The sequence below is a fragment of the Schistocerca piceifrons genome, chromosome X (genome assembly GCF_021461385.2).
Source record: "Schistocerca piceifrons isolate TAMUIC-IGC-003096 chromosome X, iqSchPice1.1, whole genome shotgun sequence".
Taxonomy (NCBI): Eukaryota; Metazoa; Arthropoda; class Insecta; order Orthoptera; family Acrididae; genus Schistocerca; species Schistocerca piceifrons.
This window is the reverse complement of record NC_060149.1, coordinates 248,978,926-249,000,063: the sequence shown is the minus strand read 5'-3', so window position 1 is coordinate 249,000,063 and position 21,138 is coordinate 248,978,926. Positions and strand designations below refer to the sequence as shown.

The 21,138-nt window shown below is 43.2% G+C and overlaps 1 protein-coding gene across 1 annotated transcript in view; it reads right to left on the bottom strand.

The window, feature by feature from the left end:
- Window positions 1–21,138, bottom strand: part of LOC124721999 (histidine decarboxylase) — a 394,491-nt gene that overhangs the window by 160,899 nt on the left and 212,454 nt on the right. Inside the window, exons 4-5 of the mRNA XM_047247175.1 lie at window positions 12,451–12,564; window positions 2,459–2,581 (exon numbers count right to left, since the gene is read on the bottom strand). Coding sequence (XP_047103131.1) covers window positions 2,459–2,581; window positions 12,451–12,564 — 237 coding nt within the window. The remainder of the gene's footprint in view (window positions 1–2,458; window positions 2,582–12,450; window positions 12,565–21,138) is intronic.

The following is a 21,138-nucleotide window of genomic DNA, read 5'->3' as shown; positions in this document are numbered from 1 at the left end:
TCTTAAACCTGGTGATAGCTGTTATAATATCTCACATCTTAACCATCAGTTGGCGCGAGCAGTGCACTCGCTTACGTTACGGCTGCACTACCCCTCCCGCGCTGTACTTGGCACGGGCCTGATGGTTGTGTATGCAGCACTGGTAAATCTCAACCTCTGTTCAGGGATCACATTGTGTATTCACACATGCCTGCAGGTGCACAGACTATGTAACCTGTTTTTTGTTCGGTTCAGTGCTTGAAGGACCCCCTGTCTAACTTGATGCGGATCCGTGTCTAATAATCCCTTAAGACCGGACCTTCGTAAGTTTTGGGATGGGGATGGCTATCTATCATCAGTTTCGTTTGCTATACCTCAGCCATGTGTTGTATGAAGTTTTCAAATATTGCAAAGGTGACCGACGAAAAATTCACTCCACAGTAATCGTATTTCCTTAACTCATTTGCACTTCCTGATCAAATTCTGCAGATGAAAATTCGTTCAGCCACCAGGGATTTAGTCGAATCCCTGCGAATCGGCGGTAACGGAATTTTGTGACTTCGACATCGGGGAGACTCATAGCAGACGTACTTGGAAATAATAATAATAATAATTAAATGAACAGAATGTACATAGAGACAAGAATACAAAGTCTGTATGGATATGATGGTTTCATAAATTGACAAGCAAACAAACAACTTGTGTACACAAATAAATAATACTCGCAGCACTGTATTCTTTACGATAGAGACAAAAGCAAACCAAATACTAATCTCCTACGATGTAGAAAATAGTCTCGCCGAGAACAGATATGCCTCTAAAATTTCAGAAAATAAACAGCCATTGTTACAAGAAAACTCAATAAATTAAATCATTCAATGGAACAAAAGTGTTAGTTAACATGTAGAGTCATAGATGCTTGACATTTTCACCTGAGATAATTTGTGATCCATCGAGCCACCGATGTGAAGAGTGACCAGGGGCTGATAATACAAAGGCCAATGCGTGACCACCTCAGCGCTTTTGAAAGCTTGCAGTTATTTGGACGAGCATCAACACTGCTCACGACGACCAGGTTATTCCTGGTCGTGCTGTTGAACACGCCTAATCGCTATCACTGTGCGTAGCATGCTTGTTTGTTAATAAGGCACTGGCGGATTGGCCCATAAGGTATATGTACTGTGGTTTATCTAAATCATTCCATGCAAATTTAAGAATCGTACCTTCCACACAATCACTGTCAAGTTCCTTCATCCAAACTTTTTCCAACATTATTAATGCTGTGTATCCAACATGCAGTTGGCTAAATTGTTGAGCTTCTGGAAATTCTGTTGGAAAAAGGATCGGTGAAATTCTGAATAAGTAACATTCAGTAATGTGATTTTATGGGTGGAATGCAGCTAATTACATTATATTCCGAACGCATAATAAATATTTTACATTAAAAGTCGCCAGTCAGGCTTCCATATCAGAACATACAAGTGCAATATGACACCATTATTTGGTAAATCTGCAAGTATTCAGCTGTTTAATTGGGAATATTTTCATTAGTTTCACCCACTGGAGACCTTCCCTTCACTAGGTGTGAAGAATGTCTCGTACATGTAATTGTGTATTGTGTATTGAGCCGGGGACCTAGAAACGACGGAGAGGCTTCGTTCCGCCGTTGCCCTCAATGATTCACAACCCCACAACAGGCCACAGCAGTCTACCAACCCCACCGCACCATCGCCGCCCCACACCGAACCCGGGGTTATTGTGAGGTTCGGCCCCCTGTGAACACCCCGGGAACGTTTCATACCAGACGAGTGTAAGCCCAAATGTTTGCGTGGTAGAGTAATTACGGTGTACGCGTACGTGGAGGCAGTGTTTGCGCAGCAATCGCCGACATAGTGTAACTGAGGCGCAATAAGGGGAACCAGCACGCATTCGCCGAGGCAGAAGGGAAACCGCCTTAAAAATCTGCCACAGGCTGGCCAGCACACCGGACCTCGACACTAATCCGCCGGGCGGATTCGTGCCGGGGACCGGCACGCCTTCCTGCTCGGGAAGCAGTGCGTTAGACCGAGTGGCTAGCCGGGCGTGCTTAGGTATAATTGACTCCTGTGTATAACTGTGATGAGTAGTTGCATGCTGCGGAATCATGTTTCTGTTGTTGATTACGATAGCAAACAAGAGAGCAGATACCTAAACAGAAACAGCTTACTCTTCTGGGAGAACACTGTGGAAACTGCCGAATTTAATACCCCTGTCTGTTGTATTCGTTGCCTTCAACAAGGTGTAGCCCCTTCACACTTCTCGAGACACGGTAGACATGTTTAAAATCTGTAAGCGTCTCCACAAGGTCTCGTGAAGAGGCATTCGCGCAGTCTGGTGATCATGAGATTAACGTTGCTATTTTTCCTCTCTTGCCTGTCAGATACAGGTGATGAAACTTTCTTGCGCCACCTGGACCGAGCAGGCAGCCTCGGCTACTGACCTGTATGACGCCGCCACCCTTGCTGTCTGGGCGCGTGTGAAGGAAGTCGTCGGGCAGTCCCAGCATCTCGCCCAGCCAGTTCATCACCACCGTCTCCAGCTCCGTGCACGCGGGGCTTGACGCCTGTTAAACAGAAGACCATTCCCTATTCTCTCAACTGTGTTGCTAATTTTAGATTACCTTCACACTAAATTTGCGCACCTCTTGAAATATACAAAGCACAAAGAAATTTCAGCAAGAAATCAGACATCTAAGTACAGACAATCCATTATGGATGTAGAAGTACACGCATGAACATATGAACTATAATCATGTGCTGAAGGCTTTCATGGCCGGTGTTCAGTTAAAATCTCCGGGCTGAGAGGATGTGATCGATATACGAAACTATTCCCTGACGTTTCGTCTCCGACTGCGTCAATATGCGCATGAAATTTACTGAAGTGGGTGAAACAAGTTGCCCGGGAACCCACGGCAACAGCATGCTTTTGAAAACTGTTGAATGGGTTGCCTATTTGCAGACCAAACTAATTAGTTCCAACAACATGGAGTGGAGCAGAAAGTTGATGATGAAACTTGAAGACTGCACATCCTACAGATGGAAGCTGTAATTATGAGAATTCTGCCAATCATCAGGAGGCTTCCCTTTTAGTGGACCAGTGATACACATGAAGAACATGCAGCAAAAATTACCAGTAGCTTTCTGATAACCTGTCGTGAGACATACGTCTCCATGGTTGTGCACGGATTGAAAGTAATCGATAGTCATTCGGTTGCAGCAAAGTCGATATCACATTTCATCTACGATGGTGATAAATTATATAAAATTTGTCACTTCGAAACCACAATCTGGTCCAACTCAGGAGCAGAGTTGTCAATGAAACATAAGACAGAATTGAGAGCATTAAGGTATTTCAAAAACCTATCAGAAGTGATAAATACCAAATGACAAATAATTGCTGGTGACTCCGTTTGAACCAACAACCCACAGCACATCAGCCAGCGGCGCTAACTACTACACCAAACAGCATGCACCATAGCATGCAACGTTGATCCATCTCCTGGAAAAACAGTGACCCACTGTTTCAGAAGTCCTCACTGGAGCCGACTACAGCACCCTGGATCTAGATCTTGTCAGTAGTCCTTCGTATGGCCGCACTGGCGGATCCACCCTTTCTGGTCCTGTTGTTACATTCTATTAACTATGACGTCCATTGAAGATAGCCCCTCTCGTCGAAGCTTCGCGATCGTTGAGTGCGTTTCCAGTTTCATTTAACCTTCCATCATTGATCTGCGCCTCTGGACGGCAGTAGGGCTGCGTATGGAGGACATGGACGACGTCTCTGCGCATTTGTCTTCTTAATGAAGAGTGATAATTCTCGACTACATATGTGACGTCCTAAAAGCGACGAACGTTGCGATACGCCCTAAAGTAGCGGTTCAGTAACTTTTCCAATAGTACCACTTTCCGCAGAGGCGTAAAAATCCATACGCAGTCTCCTGGGCTGTATTTCACTGGGCGGTGCTTGACGATATAGCGCTCTCCGTCTTTCCCCTGGGCCTCCAGGGGCTGTAGACGAGCCACCTGCTTTGCTTCTTCGGTCCAGTCTTAGTGATAAGGTGTTTCGTGTAGTCATCCTGAGTATCATCCGGTTGAGCCGACAACAGTGTATCCGTTGTCATTTCCGTCTCGTAACCGTGCATCAGAAAGAACGATGTAAAGCCTGTAGTGCTCGTTTCGCTGTTTTATATGAGAATGTCAGGCCGGGCAGTATAGTATCCCAATATCTCTGGTCGACATCCACGTACATTGAGAGCATATTTGGCAACGTTCTATTGAAGTGTTCTGTGAGGCCGTTTGGTGGTGAATGGCAGGCAGTTGTCTTCCTATGGGTGTTGTCGCAACGTGAAACTACTACTTATACCGGGTGATCAGAAAGTCAGTATAAATTTGAAAACTTAATAAACCACGGAATAATGTAGATAGAGAGGTAAAAATTGACACACATGCTTGGAATGATATGGGGTTTTATTAAAACAAAACAAAAAAACAAAGTTCACAAAATGTACGACAGATGGCGCTGGACAGCAAAATGTCAGTGACTGCGCATGACAATCGTGTATAAGAGGAGCTGTAATGAGAGAGAGAATCAGATGCGCCAGCAATCGCAGCATGTGACGTTACCTGAAAAGGCGCTTTTAGTGAAGCTGTATTATCAGAATGGGGAATGTGCTAGTTCATCGCTAGGATCCTATCGCCGTAGGAAGGGGATTCGAAAGGGTAAAGGTCCGTTGACAAATGCAGCTGTGGCGAGAATGATTTCGAAGTTCGAAGCCACGGGTTGTTTAGACGACAGACCCCGTAGTGGCCGACCGAGCACCAGGCGTACTGCTGCTGAAACAGTTCAGGAAGAAATGGAGACTGTAGCGGGTTCGTCTATGCACGGAGAAGTCAGCGCTCGTGCAGTCGCACGTCGCACCGACATTCCATACACTACTGTTTGGTTGGCACTGAGGCGTACCGTCCGATGCTATCCGTACAAAATCCATCGGCATCATGAACTGTTACCTGGCGATTTAGTGAAGCGGAGGGCATTTGCGGTGTGGGTGTTTCAAAAGATGAGGATTGGCTGAGTAACGTGTTGTGGACCGACGAAGCTCATTTCACGCTCCGAGGGTCTGTCAACGCCCACAACTGCAGTATTTGGGATACCGAAAATCCTAGAACTGTCGTGGAAACTCCATTGCACGACGAGAAAGTCACGGTATGGGTTGGATTTTCCACATCTACCGTTATCTGGCCTTTTTTCTTCGAGGAAATGTGTGATTCTGGTTTTGTAACTGCTACCGTGACGGGTGAGAGGTACGCCGATATGTTACAGAATCGCATCATCCCCAGCCTGGCTGATAAACACCTGCTGGATCGTACGATGTTTATGCAGGATGGCGCTCCACCCCATATTGCTAGACGCGTGAAAGATCTCTTGCGCGCGTCGTTTGGTGATGATCGTGTGCTCAGCCACCACTTTCGTCATGCTTGGCCTCCCAGGTCCTCAGACCTCAGTCCGTGCGTTTATTGGCTTAGGGGTTACCTGAAGTCGCAAGTGTATCGTGATCGACCGACATCTCTAGGGATGCTGAAAGACAACATCCGATGACAATGCCTCACCATAACGCCGGACATGCTTTACAGTGCTGTTCACAACATTATTCCTCGACTACAGCTATTGTTGAGGAATGATGGTGGACATATTGAGCATTTCCGGTAAAGAACATCATCTTTGCTTTGTCATACTTTATTGTGCTAATTATTGCTATTCTGATCAGATGAAGCGCCATCTGTCGGACATTTTTTGAACTTTTGTATTTTTATGGTTCTAATAAAACCCCATGTCATTCCAAGCATGTGCGTCAATTTGTACCTCTCTATCTACATTATTCCGTGATTTATTCAGTTTTCAAATTTATACTGACTTTTTGATCACCCGGTACTTTAATTGCCAGCCAGAGATAATCATGCAGTCAATACTACGAGACGATATGTCAGGGAGTAATTTTATATACCTACCACAGCCTCTCGGCTCAGAAGTTTTAACTAAAGAAATATAGACAGTTACGCTGTTGATGAGTTTCTGTCAGCACAGAAAAAGAATCGTTCAGCATGTAACTTAACTGGGATGTTATCAAACTTTGTTTGGCCGTCGGCATCAAGGGCAGGATGGAAAAGACTGCATCTCCGAGGTCTCGGAGGCATCGGGCTGTAAGTGGGTTTTCATGTAACAAGAGTATTCGATTCAGGAAAAAGCACTGCCACCAGAACCAACTGCCGTGGGCAACAATGTTTTGATGGGAGACATCACTGTCGACTATCGCGGATTGTAACGAAGGATAGACGGCCCAAAGTGCAATATATCACTCGCCATTTCTTCTGGACAACAGCGGCAGACGTACCATCCAGGGCAAACTACTCGCTGTGGGATACAGAGGCCACAGCCTAAAACATGTGACTTTGGTCACTGAATGTCACCGGGCACAGAAATTAGCTTGGGCACTGGAACGCTGTTTCTCTCTGATAGTAGCATGGAGAAAGGTAGCCTGGGCCGGTGAGTCGCGGTAACGGCTGAGATTCACCGAAGGTAGGCTACTAGTACTTCGAAAAACACATTAGCCGATGTTTCCCGCTTGTCATTAGGACATATTTCAAGTGGATGGTGGAGGTATTGCCATTTTAGGGATGCTTATGTGGGATGAAACGCGGCTCCTGATACATTCGTCATTGTCTCTCGGTGGCGAACAATACAGTTACAAATTAGACAATCATGAGCATCAGTTTGTTCGACTATAGTACCTCGAAGACGACTTGCAGCTTCAGCTAGACAATTCACTATCCGGTTACTCTCGAATTCGGTCAGAATGGGTTGGGGGAGCACTCAGTGGGTATGAGTGTCATTGTTGTTATCCATTTAAGTTCCATTGAGCGCATGTGAAAGCATAGAGATGTGTGCGCTTTGTGCAACGATCTGAACAAACTCAATGAGGTGCGGGCAGTGACTGAGTTGCCCTTGGCTCACTATGGCACTCCGACGCATTCGGCATGTCTTAGAGTCGGTGTTATGATGCATCATCTCCGTCATCAGGACGAAAGAGGTACTACTAAGTAAGTATCTGAGTGGCACATGTGTTTGTAATTTCGCTTTTACATTTTATCGAGTGGGGGGAAAAAATAATTTTCTGCGACAGTCATTTTCTCTGGCTTGACGACTACAATTTTCTAATATGTAATAATATTCTTTAAATGATTTGTTAGCTTGACATGACTGTCTGAGAAAGCAGAATACACTGGTTTCTAAAAAGGAAAAGTACCGAAATGATGAAACCTCAGAAGTCATTTATCTTAAATGTCATGAAATTTAGCTAACATTTTTTAATATATGAAAGTCCATCGATCTTCATACATTAGAGGATGTGTGAACGAATTATGGCAGCGGTCCACACATTAAAAATATTAAATAACTTAACGCAATAAAATATTGTTTCAAAATATAAGTTTTAAACTTACTAAATGTATGTGTGACTTCGGTATGGCTCACGTTACTTCATTAATATATACGAATACCCAGTGCCGAAATATAACACATACAGCGCAGTTGTACACTGTTATTGATGGTATCTACGAGTTACGTGAAACTAGCAGCAACAGCTTTCCGAGATAATCCAAAACGTTCCGTTTGATCATCTTCGAATAACAGAACATGATAAGATGTCAAATTACACACCTCAAGGGAACGCGAAATAGTGAGGTAATGGTGTTCTTATAACAAAATCTCCGCACGCTACAGTAAAGCACAGAGTAACATTTATGAAAATGTGATTAGAGTATGTTGTAGACCATAGGTGAAGCGTCATGTGGGCATGGCTGCCTATCAAGACACATTTGTTTTCCGCTTTGCCGTAAGGATAGTTGTTGCAATTTACAATGATCTCATGAGTTCCACAAAATGTACGAGTTGAGGGGTTTGTATTCCCTCGCAAACGAAATGTTTTCACTCAAATGCCTGTCTCGTAAAGAAAAGGTCGAAGTGATTATTGTGATAATTAAAGACTTCGAGGAACTTCTTGTGGTTACCGAACCTAAATGTTCAAATTGACAATGGGTTTGAAATGCAGTTTTCATAGCCATTATGACATCGTTGGGCGTACGCCGCGTTCATGCGTCTCACGAGGCCCACAGCCTCTGAAATTTAAGGTTCCTCATATAAACAAATACAGCTAATACGGAGCGTCACGTCTTACCCATTATGTTAGAAAGCCGTTGGTTACCAATTCGTTGCAGTTACAACCTCAGTTAGTTACGTTGATTATGAAAGCTGTAAGCACTTGCGTGAACATAATGTTACGTGGGAGCGTAGAAAGGTTGTAAATGAGAACTAACCTTCGCCATTTCACAAGTGGGCATGATCGCGTTAGGGCTAGCTATTGGCAGCAACATCTCGGGTAGTGATCTCATATCTGTGCTCAATGTGCTGTTGCACAGTGTGTAGATAAACTGTGTGAGAGTTGAATGTTTTGTTTTGTCAGTTGCAGTTTTGGCTATTTGCACTTATTTTCAGCCAGTTTAAACACTCAAAAAATGTTCAATATTTATCAAAAATGCTTTCTGAGGTCCGTTAAGAAGCTATTTGGTTCGATAGAGACAAACTGGGTGCATCAAGAGGATAATGATCCGAAACATCGCAGCCCACTCTGTACAGCGTGGGGTGCCCACGATGGACTGGCCTGCAAGGTCTCCGGATGCAAATCCTATAGCAAATGTTTGGTCGTATAGTAAGATGAAGCTTAAAGGAAAGCCAATATATACTTTGAAGTAGCTGTCATGTAAAATAAGGACGATACGGATATTGTTACCGAGCGAATATGTAGAAAATCTCGTGAAAAGCATGCAGAAAAGGTGCCAAGCTATAATCGGAAATGGCGGCGATTGGGTTAACTATTAGGTAATTGTGCAGTTAGTAATAACATGTATTTTTATGTAAACATATATTTATAATAGTGTCTTTTATTTCATACAGATAACGGCGTACACTTTCTTGCGGAACTGACTGTACAGAGTGTTTCAGGATTCCTATTACAGGCTCCTAGGAGGTACAGCTCCTCGGAACCTGTAATAGCAAGTGTCAAAGCCTTGTAGAACTATATACATTTTGAGTTCGGTGATTAATCCATTTATTTGAGGACTTAGTAGATAAAGTTTTGGTAAGGAACCCATTTCCGGAAATGTACCATTTAGGCATTAAATAATATTGAAGATCGGAACAATTTCAAACCTCCGCTACAGGGTACTGTACGTAATGGTAGAGCTGGACAATCGACAACGTTTTCCGGATAGCCTCAGTCCACCACTTTCTACTTTCGTCCGACTATAAGAACGGCTGCGAGAAACATGTTGACAGCTAGGAGGGTTGACTGTGGTGCTGCACGGACGTGTACCAGGGTTTGTGGACCGTGTGTATATGAAAGCATGAGTCGCAGGTATTCCTCGCCACGTGGAGCAGCTCCGATAGAGCACACAGCTCAGCGATCATTGTCTGCGCTATGTGCGTAGTACGAAGCGGGAGATTTGAAAATGATCCGATCTCCAAACTTATTTTCCATCCACACAGTATATTCCTGGTCATCGAACCTTATCAAAACTTTATCTTCTAAGTCGCCTCGACAGCCTCTAGAAGCCTGCAATAGCAAGTGTCAAATGCCTTGTAGAACTATATGCATTTTGAGTTCTGTGATTAATCCATTTATTGTGTTCGGATGGTGCTGATTTCCGTAACATTCCAACAATTTAGCACTAAAAACAGTAACAGTTGGCTCCAAAGGGCCACATTTACTGTAGAAAACCAATGAAGTAAACTTACTCCCGTTTCAATCTTACAAATGAGGCGCTGAAAACCATAAGGGCCTAAGTCACATCGTCGTTGATTCTGAGATTGTAGCATGTGCGCATGCTCCTGACATCTGTTGATCTTACTGTGAACCAGCTTTATTTGCACTGTAGCCCTAGACTGTATATATGAATACTTATTAAAAGCTGTCTCTCCCATTTCACTGATATTCACTTCCACACGGGCCCGAAACACAAATTTTTATTGCTGTAGGGACTGTCAATGGCTGCTCTGAAGCCGATTTCTTCATAAAAGCTGCAAGATCTTAAAGCAATGCTCCACTGTAACCTCACGTTCCATGGTTTCAGCATCCCAGTCTGTAAACTGAACGCTGAGGATTTCAGAACTCTCAAGAGTGTTACCGACCTCATTGTCAAACAAAAAGCTGATGTTCGTGATAAGATAGAACATTGCAGAAATGAACTTTTCACGGGACGCTATGAACTATCGTTTAAAGTAACATATTTTTCATTGGAGTCGTAGGAGGCCACCGTTTTCTGCAAGTCGCATCGAGGGAGACCGCAATTTGTTACTTCCCCACAGTTTGTAGATGCCTTGCAAAATGTAGGCTCAAATACGTAGGTGGAGGGTAAGTATCAACCTTGAAACACAAAGACTTAACAATACTACTAAATTTCGTGCCTGAAGTGAACAGACACTTTCATCTGAACTCAAGTCAGAGAATGTACTTAATGAAAACTATAATAAGAGGACCACGAAGTGTTGCGCTAGGTCATAATTGTGTATGTGTGTGTGTGTGGCATCTGTTCTTTATGTGACGGTATCTGTTCTTTATGTTCTAATTTTTGTTTCACATTACTTAAAAACTCCACAACAATCAAAAAGAAACTATTGCCATTAGCATTTCTGTGAACATTTTCTGGATTAACATCAATAACAATATTTCTAAATATTAATTAACAGTTCGTAACATAAAGTTGGTACATTATTTTTATAGGAAATATGTGATGTTCAGACGTGGCTCAAAAACAAGTCAAAGCTATGAGACTGATGGTCTGCCTAAAAATCTGATTTTCACAAACATCTACACTACCGGCCATTAAAATTGCTACATCATGAAGATGACGTGCTACAGGCGCGAAATTTAACCGACATGAAGAAAAAGCTGTGATATGCAAATGATTAGCTTTTCAGAGCATTCGCACAAGGTTGGCGCCGGTGGCGACACCTGCAACGTGGTGACACGAGGAAAGTTTCCAACCGATTTCTCATACACAAACAGCAGTTGACCGGCGTTGCCTGGTGAAACGTTGTTGTCATGCCTCGTGTAAGGAGGAGAAATGCGTACCATCACGTTTCCGACTTTGATAAAGGTCGGATTGTAGCATATCGCGATTGCGGTTTATCGTATCGCGACATTGCTGCTCACGTTGGTCGAGATCGAATGACTGTTAGCAGAATATGAAATCGGTGGGTTCAGGAGGGTAATACGGAAAGCCGTGCTGGATCCCAACGGCCTCGTGTCACTAGCAGTCAAGATGACGGGCATCTTATCCGCATGTCTGTAACCGATCGTGCAGCCACGTCTCGATTCCTGAGTCAACAGATGGGGACGTTTGCAAGACAACAAACATATGCACGAACAGTTCGACGACGTTTGTAGCAGCATGGACTATCAGCTCGGAGACCATGGCTGCGGTTACACTTGACGCTGCATCACAGACAGGAGGGTCTGCGATGGTGTACTCGACGAACGTAGGTGGACGAATGGCAAAATGTCATTTTTTCGGATGAATCCAGGTTCTGTTTACAGCATCATGATGGTCGCATCGGTGTTTGGTGACATCGCGGTGAACGCACATTGGAAGCGTGTATTCGTCATCGCCATACTGGCGTATCACTCGGCGTGACGGTATGGGATGCCATTGGTTACACGTCTCGGTCACCTCTTGTTCGCATTGACGGCACTTTGAACAGTGGACGTTACATTTCAGATGTGTTACGATCCGTGGCTCTACCCTTTATTCGATCCCTGCGAAACCCTACATTTCAGCAGGATAATGCACGACCGCAGGTTGCAGGTATTGTACGGGCCTTTCTGGATACAGAAAATGTTCGACTGCTGCGCTGGCCAGCACATTCTGCAGATCTCTCACCAACTGAAAACGTCTGGTCAATGGTGGCTGAGCAACTGGCTCGTCACAATATTCCAGCCACTACTCTTGATGAACTGTGGTATCGTGTTGAAACTGCAAGGGCAGCTGTACCTGTACACGCCATCCAAGCTCTGTTTGACTCAATGCCCAGGCGTATCAAGGCCGTTATTACGGCCAGAGGTGGTTGTTCTGGGTACTGACTTCTCAGGATCAGATGCACCCAAATTGCGTGAAAATGTAATCACATGTCAGTTCTAGTATAATATCTTTGTCCAATGAATACCCGTTTATCATCTGCATTTCTTCTTGGCGTAGCAATTTTAATGGCCAGTAGTGTATTTTTCTCAAAACTTTGAGTCTGTGCTTTGGGACTTTATTGTTATTAGTGCCTCTTTTGCATGGAAGTTTGAAGCTACATTCAGAAAACAAATTGCTAACGTACCCAAGTGAAACCGATGCAGTTGATGGCGTCTGCGAGCATGTCTCCCAGCAGCGACGGGAACGAGTTGAGCGCCGGGAAGTAGGCGTGCATGTGCGGGCTCTGCCAGTGCGTCATCTGCAACAACACCGATCATCATACAACACCAACATTACCACTTCGCTGCGAAAAAAAGAGGGGTGCTCGCAGTACTGAGTTTATTAGTGAGTGAGTATTTCGACTTTGAATTGGATTATTACGCTGTATCAAGTTTCGTATAAATCGATCAACCTAGTGGTAGTGATCGAGCAGTTTACTACAGACGTTTTCTTGCACTCCGTCGGAAGAACAAAAAGGCGAAGCTGTAAAAATAACGAAATCAGACGTGTGTGCATTGACGTGGGCCCTATTCTGAAGAAGACCACCAAAAATTAAATATATTTAGTAACTACACAAATCTGCAGCATTAGTCACACTCGCTTTATGTCCGATTTGGCCATGTGTCCACTACGTGTCACTACTCAATTCTTTTATAACAAAGGTTACAGCAGTTCGTTGAAACTTGTTATTTGAAACGTATATTCAACAATGAAATTCTACTCATAATCGTTTATAGCACTCTGTTCTTTTGATATATTCAAGAATTTCTGCTCCAAATAGTTACAGAGAATGGATTACGCTCTTACTACAGTGATGGTCATATTATACTGATTTACATTCCTTGAACAGTACTGTGGAAAATTCTAAGTAAACCTTCCATACCTCGTAACGCGCATTTTTGATCTAATTGATTCTACAAACGTTTCAGGTTACAGGTACAGTTATGCTACGACCTCGGATAAACGTTTCTTCGTTCTCTTGAGGCAAGAAAACCGAGATACAGTTATCCAAAAACGTCGTTGCGAAAAATTATGATTTCGTACACTATGAAGTTATATAACTTATTTACGTGCAGGAAGGAGACCCCCTAAGAGGGATCATTGCCGATAAAATTTTATTAAATAAAATTTTCCACTCATAATGTACGGCCGTAGCCGGCTTGGGCATACTGTGGTGGAAGGTGCTGGCCGGAAGACCGTGGTCGGCACATTCCTGCCACGTGCCCCTCGGTCAGACTCTAGTCCCACGGGTTGGTTGCGCTGACGAGGGTACGCTACTAGCAAGGCGCGTTGGCGGAATCAACCCTCCAATCAAAGACTAGTCTTGTGATCAAGTGGGGACGCGGCCGGGAGCGGCGAGAGCGGCTTGGAAACAGCTCCGCGCTCTCTTAGCTTCAGACCTCGGCCCCGAGTAATCGCTTCTCTAGCCTCTGCCTCTCTCCTCAAACCTCCTGATGAACAGACGGCAACCCCTCTTGGGGCTGCTCAGCCCTACGTAGGCACCCATGTACCATCTTTACATGAATAAACAGGGTCCATTCAAGCTTAATTACTTTTAATTATTGCAACGCCCCCAATTTTCCGCTCCTGCCATCTATCCTGACGAACATTTATTAAACTCTGCCTGTAAATGTGCTCTAAAGCTGTCTACGATAAGGTCACATATACCAAACTATTTATGCACTTATTCAGGTTCCAGCTCATTAAACCCTTTTGTCTTCAAGTATTACTTGTTTTGCGCCTTAATATAATTTACAGAGTTTTGTTGAAGTACTGCTGACGTACTGATGTAGTGTGGTGTGAAAACATTTATAACCGATTGATACATGTAACTTCTTTCATTTCGGTCAACTGTACTTGACTTACATATTTGTACTAACAACTGCTGCTCCTCTTGTGTCCGCAGCAACGGTGTCTTTTACATGTCTGTACCCATTTCAGTTTCCCTTGCCTACGTCAAATCATATCGAGTCTCGGTTGTTTGATGCTTTCTTTCAGCACCCGTATCTCCATTGGATACTCACTGCAAATGCTCCACTCGGTGCATTCTTATCAGTTTTAGGCCTCACATAGGTTTTAGTGAGTGAATCTGTGCAGACCGCTGGAACTTACCTCCGGGTGCACATGCTTCCACTCTGAAGACACTTTCGGTAATTCAGGAAAGTAAAGTCCTTCAGCTTCCTGGATGACTGTGAAACGTGGACTACATGTGTGGAAACTTTTCGTTTTCGTAAAGTGTCCTACACATGAATAAAAATGGATGTTACACTATAGATAGTGCTGCTGCGTTTGATGAGTACGAGGTACCATATTTTGAAATAAAATTTTCTTCCGTACATATTGTTTATTTTAAAGTTAATGTCAAATCACAAATTCACGAACACAATAGATGAATATTTCACAAGATATAAGAAATTGTACCGTCATCGGCATGTAAAACACGCGTGGTACAACTGAACGGAAATAAAAATAGACATTGAGTCGAAATTTGCAACAGTTTGGCGGCAAATTTGGTGCATGAGGTAAAATAACACGCTAGTATCCGACGAAAGAGCTAAGGAAAGGAAAGAAGGGAGATTAGGGTTTAATGTCCCGTCGAAGACTAGGTAATTAGAGACGGACGGGAAGGAAGTAGGTCGTGTCCTTTTTTGAGAGAACATCCAAGAATTTTTCTTAGTTTGTCTAAGAAATCAAGGAAAACCTAACTCTGGAAGGTTGGACGGGGCTTTGAAACATACCCTTCGCGAATACGAGTCTAGTGTCATTGCTCTTGGTGCGATCGTAAAAAGAAAAAATACGAATACCCTCAAGTATCATCATCATACGAAAGGGCGAAACAAGAAGGAAGAGAAGTGTAATTTTGTGACTCTTTCAGCACGTAGCGGTAGCGATAGACTTCTTGTCACGTAAATATTAAACTAAACTAAACTCCTGAAACAGATCTTGATGACCACGCGATGCCGACCGGACGCCATGACATCTGTGCCATGTGCCGTCATGCCTATGCGGTATGGAGGGGCGATGGGTCAGCACACCGCTCTCCCCGCGGTTGTCGAAAAAAAAAATCGCTCTGAGCACCATGGGACTTAACATCTGAGGTCATCAGTCCCCTAGAACTTAGAACTACTTAAACCTAACTAACCTAAGGACATCACAGACATCCATGCCCGAGGCAGGATTCGAACCTGCGACCGTAGCAGTCGCCCGGTTCCGGACTGTGCGCCTTAACCGTGAGACCACCGCGGCCGGCGCGGTTGTCGACAATCAGATGTTGTAGCCGCTAGTTCTCTTTCAAGTGGCTCCTCAGTTGGCATCACGTGACTGAGCGTATCTAGTTCCAGTCCTCCCTCCAAGGAAAAACCCTCGCCAGTATCGGGAACTTAAAATGGTTCAAATGGCTTTAAACACTGTGGGACTTAACATCTGAGGTCATCAGTCCCCTAGACTTAGAACTACTTAAACCTAACTAACCTAAGAACATCACACACATCCATGCCTGAGGCAGAATTCGAACCTGCGACAGTAGCAGCAGCGCAGTTCCGGACTGAAGCGCCTAGAACCGCTCGGCCACAGCGGCCGGCTCGGGAACTGAACTTAGGTCTTCCATATTAGAGTGATATGCGCTTATCACGCAGCTCCGGAGGCGGACACTTACGTAAATCAACGTCGAATGACTCTCCTGCATTGAATGTGATCTGTCCTCAGAATTTAACTTGTAGACATTATTATAAGATGTCGTGCAGCCTCCTCCTAGTTACGCAGAGGGGACTTCACGAAAATACAAGAAACCTTAGACCAAGGCCCAAATCCTCAACTGGAAAGCGGGTACATGATAGAATGACTAGGACAACACTGAAACAGGTGGAAGAGTATACCAACCATTGCCGTGCATTCGACAACGCCTTGCGCTTGGAGATGTAAACCATAGTCAGGGTATGGTACATAATCTAACGGGACACGCCTCATATACAATTTAGCTATATAGGATTAACAGGAAAGGCAATTACGTCTATCATTGTGATCATACCGGAACACTCAACCACATTATATTTAATTGTTATGCGTATAATGGAATTACAGAACTAATAGGGACTCACCAACCACTACACGAACTTATAAGAAATAATAAATGGTGGACAATAGAACAGAATGTTGCTAACACCATTTCCAGTCATGAAAAAGACATATTTGCTAGGGTAAGGCAATTGCAGAACCGTTCCCATCCTACACAGCGTCACCATAGCAGCGTAAATGTGAATAATGAATTGCTAGCGAGTACATCTAGTGTTATGGAATATGTGAATGTGAGTGTTGCATCACAGAATGTGCCTGTGCAACCAAGACCACAACGACGTACGAGGCAGATCCCGCAGTACCACATCAGTCCCATGTCGGCGCAGCTTCCAGTTCATTTACGGCTCGGCAACTGACGGCAATGTGCTCCGATGCCATCCCAGAGCATATTCACATTATGTACATTGGGATTCAACAAAAATTTCCAAACTGACATGACACATTGTGCATACAGTAAGGATCAGTAATCACTTACGAACAGTGGGTCGCAAAGACCAACCGGGGCTACTAAATGGCGTTGTAGTTATTTACTCACATGCTACAAATGGACGCCCACTACAGGAGATGCTCAAAGTTTTGTCCAGATCCACGGATTAACGCCTGACATCGACGCTGCATTGAACGGCTCACCCTCCTAAAGATATCTGATGTAACTCGAAGACATCCTGCTGCCGCAAAAATCCTGCTCACTAGGTCCTCCGGCGATGTAACAGGTATTTCTTACATAATACCCTTCAGACACCCCCATAGGAATAAAAATCAATTGGGGGCAGATCGGGGGATTGCGGTGGCGATGTGAATGGCCCACCACGACCAACCAGCGGCTGGTAAAGGGTGTCTGCAGATGTGCTGATCGTTTGCTGAAATGCACGGGGGCTCCGTCATACTGAAATCGAATGCGGTGACGAATAGGCATGGGAACATCAATCAGTACGTCCTGCAGAACATCTCGCAGGAGTAGGATACACGTGCGACCATTAAGTTGGTCCAGGAGAATGTACGGCTCAATTAAACAGTTTCCGACGATGCCAACTCACACGTTAAGGGTGAATTTGCGTTGCGAGGCATGCGTACGTGTAGCATGTGGTTTCACATCCGCCCACGTACGCATGTTGTGAACATTCATCACGCCTTCGAGTGAGAACGCAGTCTCGTGACTGTAGCGCTCTCTCGTGGCGTTTGCGACTCCGGTTCCTAAGTAATTGATCCTTGTTGTATTCCCGATGTGCCATGTCAATTTGTAAACGTTTTTCATGAATCACCCTTTCTAAATGTACTAATATTGGTACTGATACATACTACGATCATGAAAGTAAGATGGCTTAAGGCCGTCGCACTGAATGGAGATTAGTTGAAAAATTGGATTTTGTAGCCAATAGAGTGAAGAATAACATTGTTATTGGTATTGTGAATAAAGCCAACTTGCTTTCAGAAAAAAAGCGTTGCATTTCTTATTAAACACCCCTCATATATATAATTTCCTTTTTTATTAATTACTACTTACTTATTACTATTACCAATACTATCATTATTATTATCATTATCATTATTGTTTTCATACATTTTACTATCATCATCATAATTTTAAATATTATTGTTATTATTTTTATGCTGAAACATAACATTGAAATCAATCAAAACATATAATAACTTCTAAAAATGTTAAAACACGACCTGTTACGCACGTTGATTCAGCTGCCCCTACCCGCAAAGTTATTTCTGGCCCTGAAAACCCACGCGCGAGATATTCATATTCTCTCGCTCGCTACACACAAACTATTACTCCAAAAAAGAAAAAAAATGGACAGGATCTTTTTGCAGGAAATTTAATTAAATTTTGTACTGAGATACGTTTCCGGTAGAGGCCACCCTTTTCGAGTTATTCAAGGAAAACTAACGAAAGTGACCGTGAAACGCATCTCACTCATCCGTCACCAGTCAGGATTTCTAGTATGCTGTTCGTAGCACTTCTTCCTATCACTGTACAAAAATTTCCGACTACAGGGACTATTTCCGGTATTCGAATTTTTTTGCCGCGATTGATTGGGCTACTACGCCACCAGCATAGTCGGCTCTTCGTTAACATTATTACTTTGAACGTGCCCGAGAGGGTGATGAAACAAAACGACTGCCGGCCGGGGTGGCCGAGCGGTTCTAGGCGCTTCAGTTTGGAACCGCGCGACCGCTACGGTCGCAGGTTAGAATCCTACCTCGGGCATGGATGTGTATGATGTCCTTAGGTTCGTTAGGTTTAAGTAGTTCTATGTTCTAGGGGACTGATGACTTCAGATGTCAAGTCCCATAGTGCTCAGAGCCATTTGAACCATTTTGAAAGAAAACGACTTTTGTAATTATTTATTTTATGCTGTTGAAATTCACACAAACGTCAGTTTTACAATTTGTAAGGACTTGACTAAGCCGATGTCATAATCAGGCCAATCAATGAAGACGAAAAAATGTCTAATGTCGGAAGTAATTCAAACAGTCGCAAATTTTTTGACAGTGGTAGGAGGGAGTGCCACGAACAACATACTAGAAATCCTGACCAATATAGACTGAGTGTGGGAGTTGGGGGTGTGTTCGAATGTCAGTTTTGCACGTTTTGCATGGATAACTCTAAAACTACGTCCTCTTGCTAAAAGGTACGCAAGTACAAAGTTTAACTACGTTAAATTTCCTACAAAAATGTCCTGTTCATTTCTTCTGTAGGAGTAATAGTTTGGGCATAGCAAGCGAGAGAATACGGAAACCCTGCGAGTGATTCTTTAAGGTCAGATATAACACTGTGGATCGCATGAAACGACACAGACCGGGGTAGGTAGCAATTAAAAAAAATATGGAAAATAAAAATAAAAAATATCCGTACGGGCATAAAGGTGGTGCAAACTGTGAATAAATCTCGCTCGACTAGCAGAACAAGAATGAAAGTTAAGTGCAATATAACTGAAAACTCTGATTCTAAAAATGAGATGTTGATTTACTTTATTTTCTAAAACATATCAGCCTTTGTCATTTACATGATACTCTTGTTCCGAAGCTGTTCAGTTTTCACAAGCTACTTAACAACCGCTTTAGATTACTATCGACCGTACGGCCTTTTTTTTTTGTTTCAAAAAGATGTATGCAACTGAAGTGCAACTTTTCCGGCGTAAATGATTTTGTTGCAACATTCCCGGATATCTTGCATTGTGACTATAACACCAAAATTATATGCAATGACCTTCACATACTTGCTTCTCTTCCAAAGATACGAAGTTACAGTAAACATTCTCGCTATAATTAATCACCATTGAGACTCGGGAAATCAGATGAGCTTAATCGAGGAATTGCGTACCTCATTACGTCTGCACAAGCAATTCTGCATTGTACGCCATTTTTTCAAAAGCTGAACAGCGCCTGTGGTGGTTGAAAATATCACTATTTGGTAGGGCTGGATAACAGAGAAACCCTTTACTAGCTATCAATGAAGATCGCATCAGAGTCGCATTTATCAGTTTTGAAGATTATTCCATTACGAAAAGCAACAAAGGCAAATAAAATTTACTGAAAAAAGCGAAAAATTTGCAAATAAACAGAAATAAGTTATTCTGTAACATGTTTTTTGATGTATCGTTTCTAATAAAAAATTTGCTTAAATATGTCAAACAACTAGAGATGAAAATTGAAATTTAAACTTGTTTTTGATATGTTATGATTCTATATTAAAACGTATCATAACTAATGGTCGCTGCTCGGAATCCCATTTCTGTGTAGGTATATCAAAGACAATTACAACTCTCAAGCACTTAAAGATTACCAAAGAGCTATATTAAAGAGGGATAACGATCTACATCTAAATCTACATCTACATGGATACTCTGCAAATCACATTTAAGTGCCTGGCAGAGGGTTCATCGAACCACCTTCACAATTCTCTATTATTCCAACTTCGTATAGCGCGCGGAAAAAACGAACACTTATATCTTTCCGTACGAGCTTTATTTCCATTATCTTATCATGGTGATTGTTTATCTCCATGTAGGTCGGTGTCAAGAAAATATTTTCGCATTCGGAGGAGAAAGTTGGTGAATGCAATTTCGTTAGAGGATTCCACCGGAACGAAAAAGGCTATTGATACACTATTCTGAGGTCATTACGTTACGTTTGTCAGTCAAAAAAAGCTAATTGATTAACATATTTAAGGAAATTAAGCAGGAAACTTAATTTTTGTATTGGAATGCTGCGCATAAACAAGTTGCGAGCCAGAGAAATGCTGGATTAGTAGCAAATACAGAGTGGTTGTGATTAAGCTTTCGCTGCTTGAGCCAGTGTTGACCGAAAACTATGTACGGTATCGGTATCCAGCTTTATAGGAATGATGTTCAGACTGTGAGCTGCAGGAATTGCATTGTTAGTAGTGTTAGTGTCATGACTTGCAGTTAGGAGGCGGAACTCGTACGGTGACGCATCTGTGTGCACTAGAGTTGCAGTCAACATGCGTCTGGGCAGGGTTAGGAGGGCTTTACTTCTAAAGCTGTTTTATCAAAACAACAGCAAGAGTGCTGCAACTCTTCGCTATTATCGACGCATTAAAGGAATACGGAGAGGTTCTCTTTCCGCACCGGGAGTGAAAAATATGATTGAGATGCTCGAATGAACTGGCGATTTGGCAACTGCTTCTGGGAGATGTCGACGGCCAACTGCGCCACAAATTCTTTAAGAAGTACAGTTTCAGTAACTAAGAATGCTGGATGCAATATGCGATCTCCAAGCGGCCGGC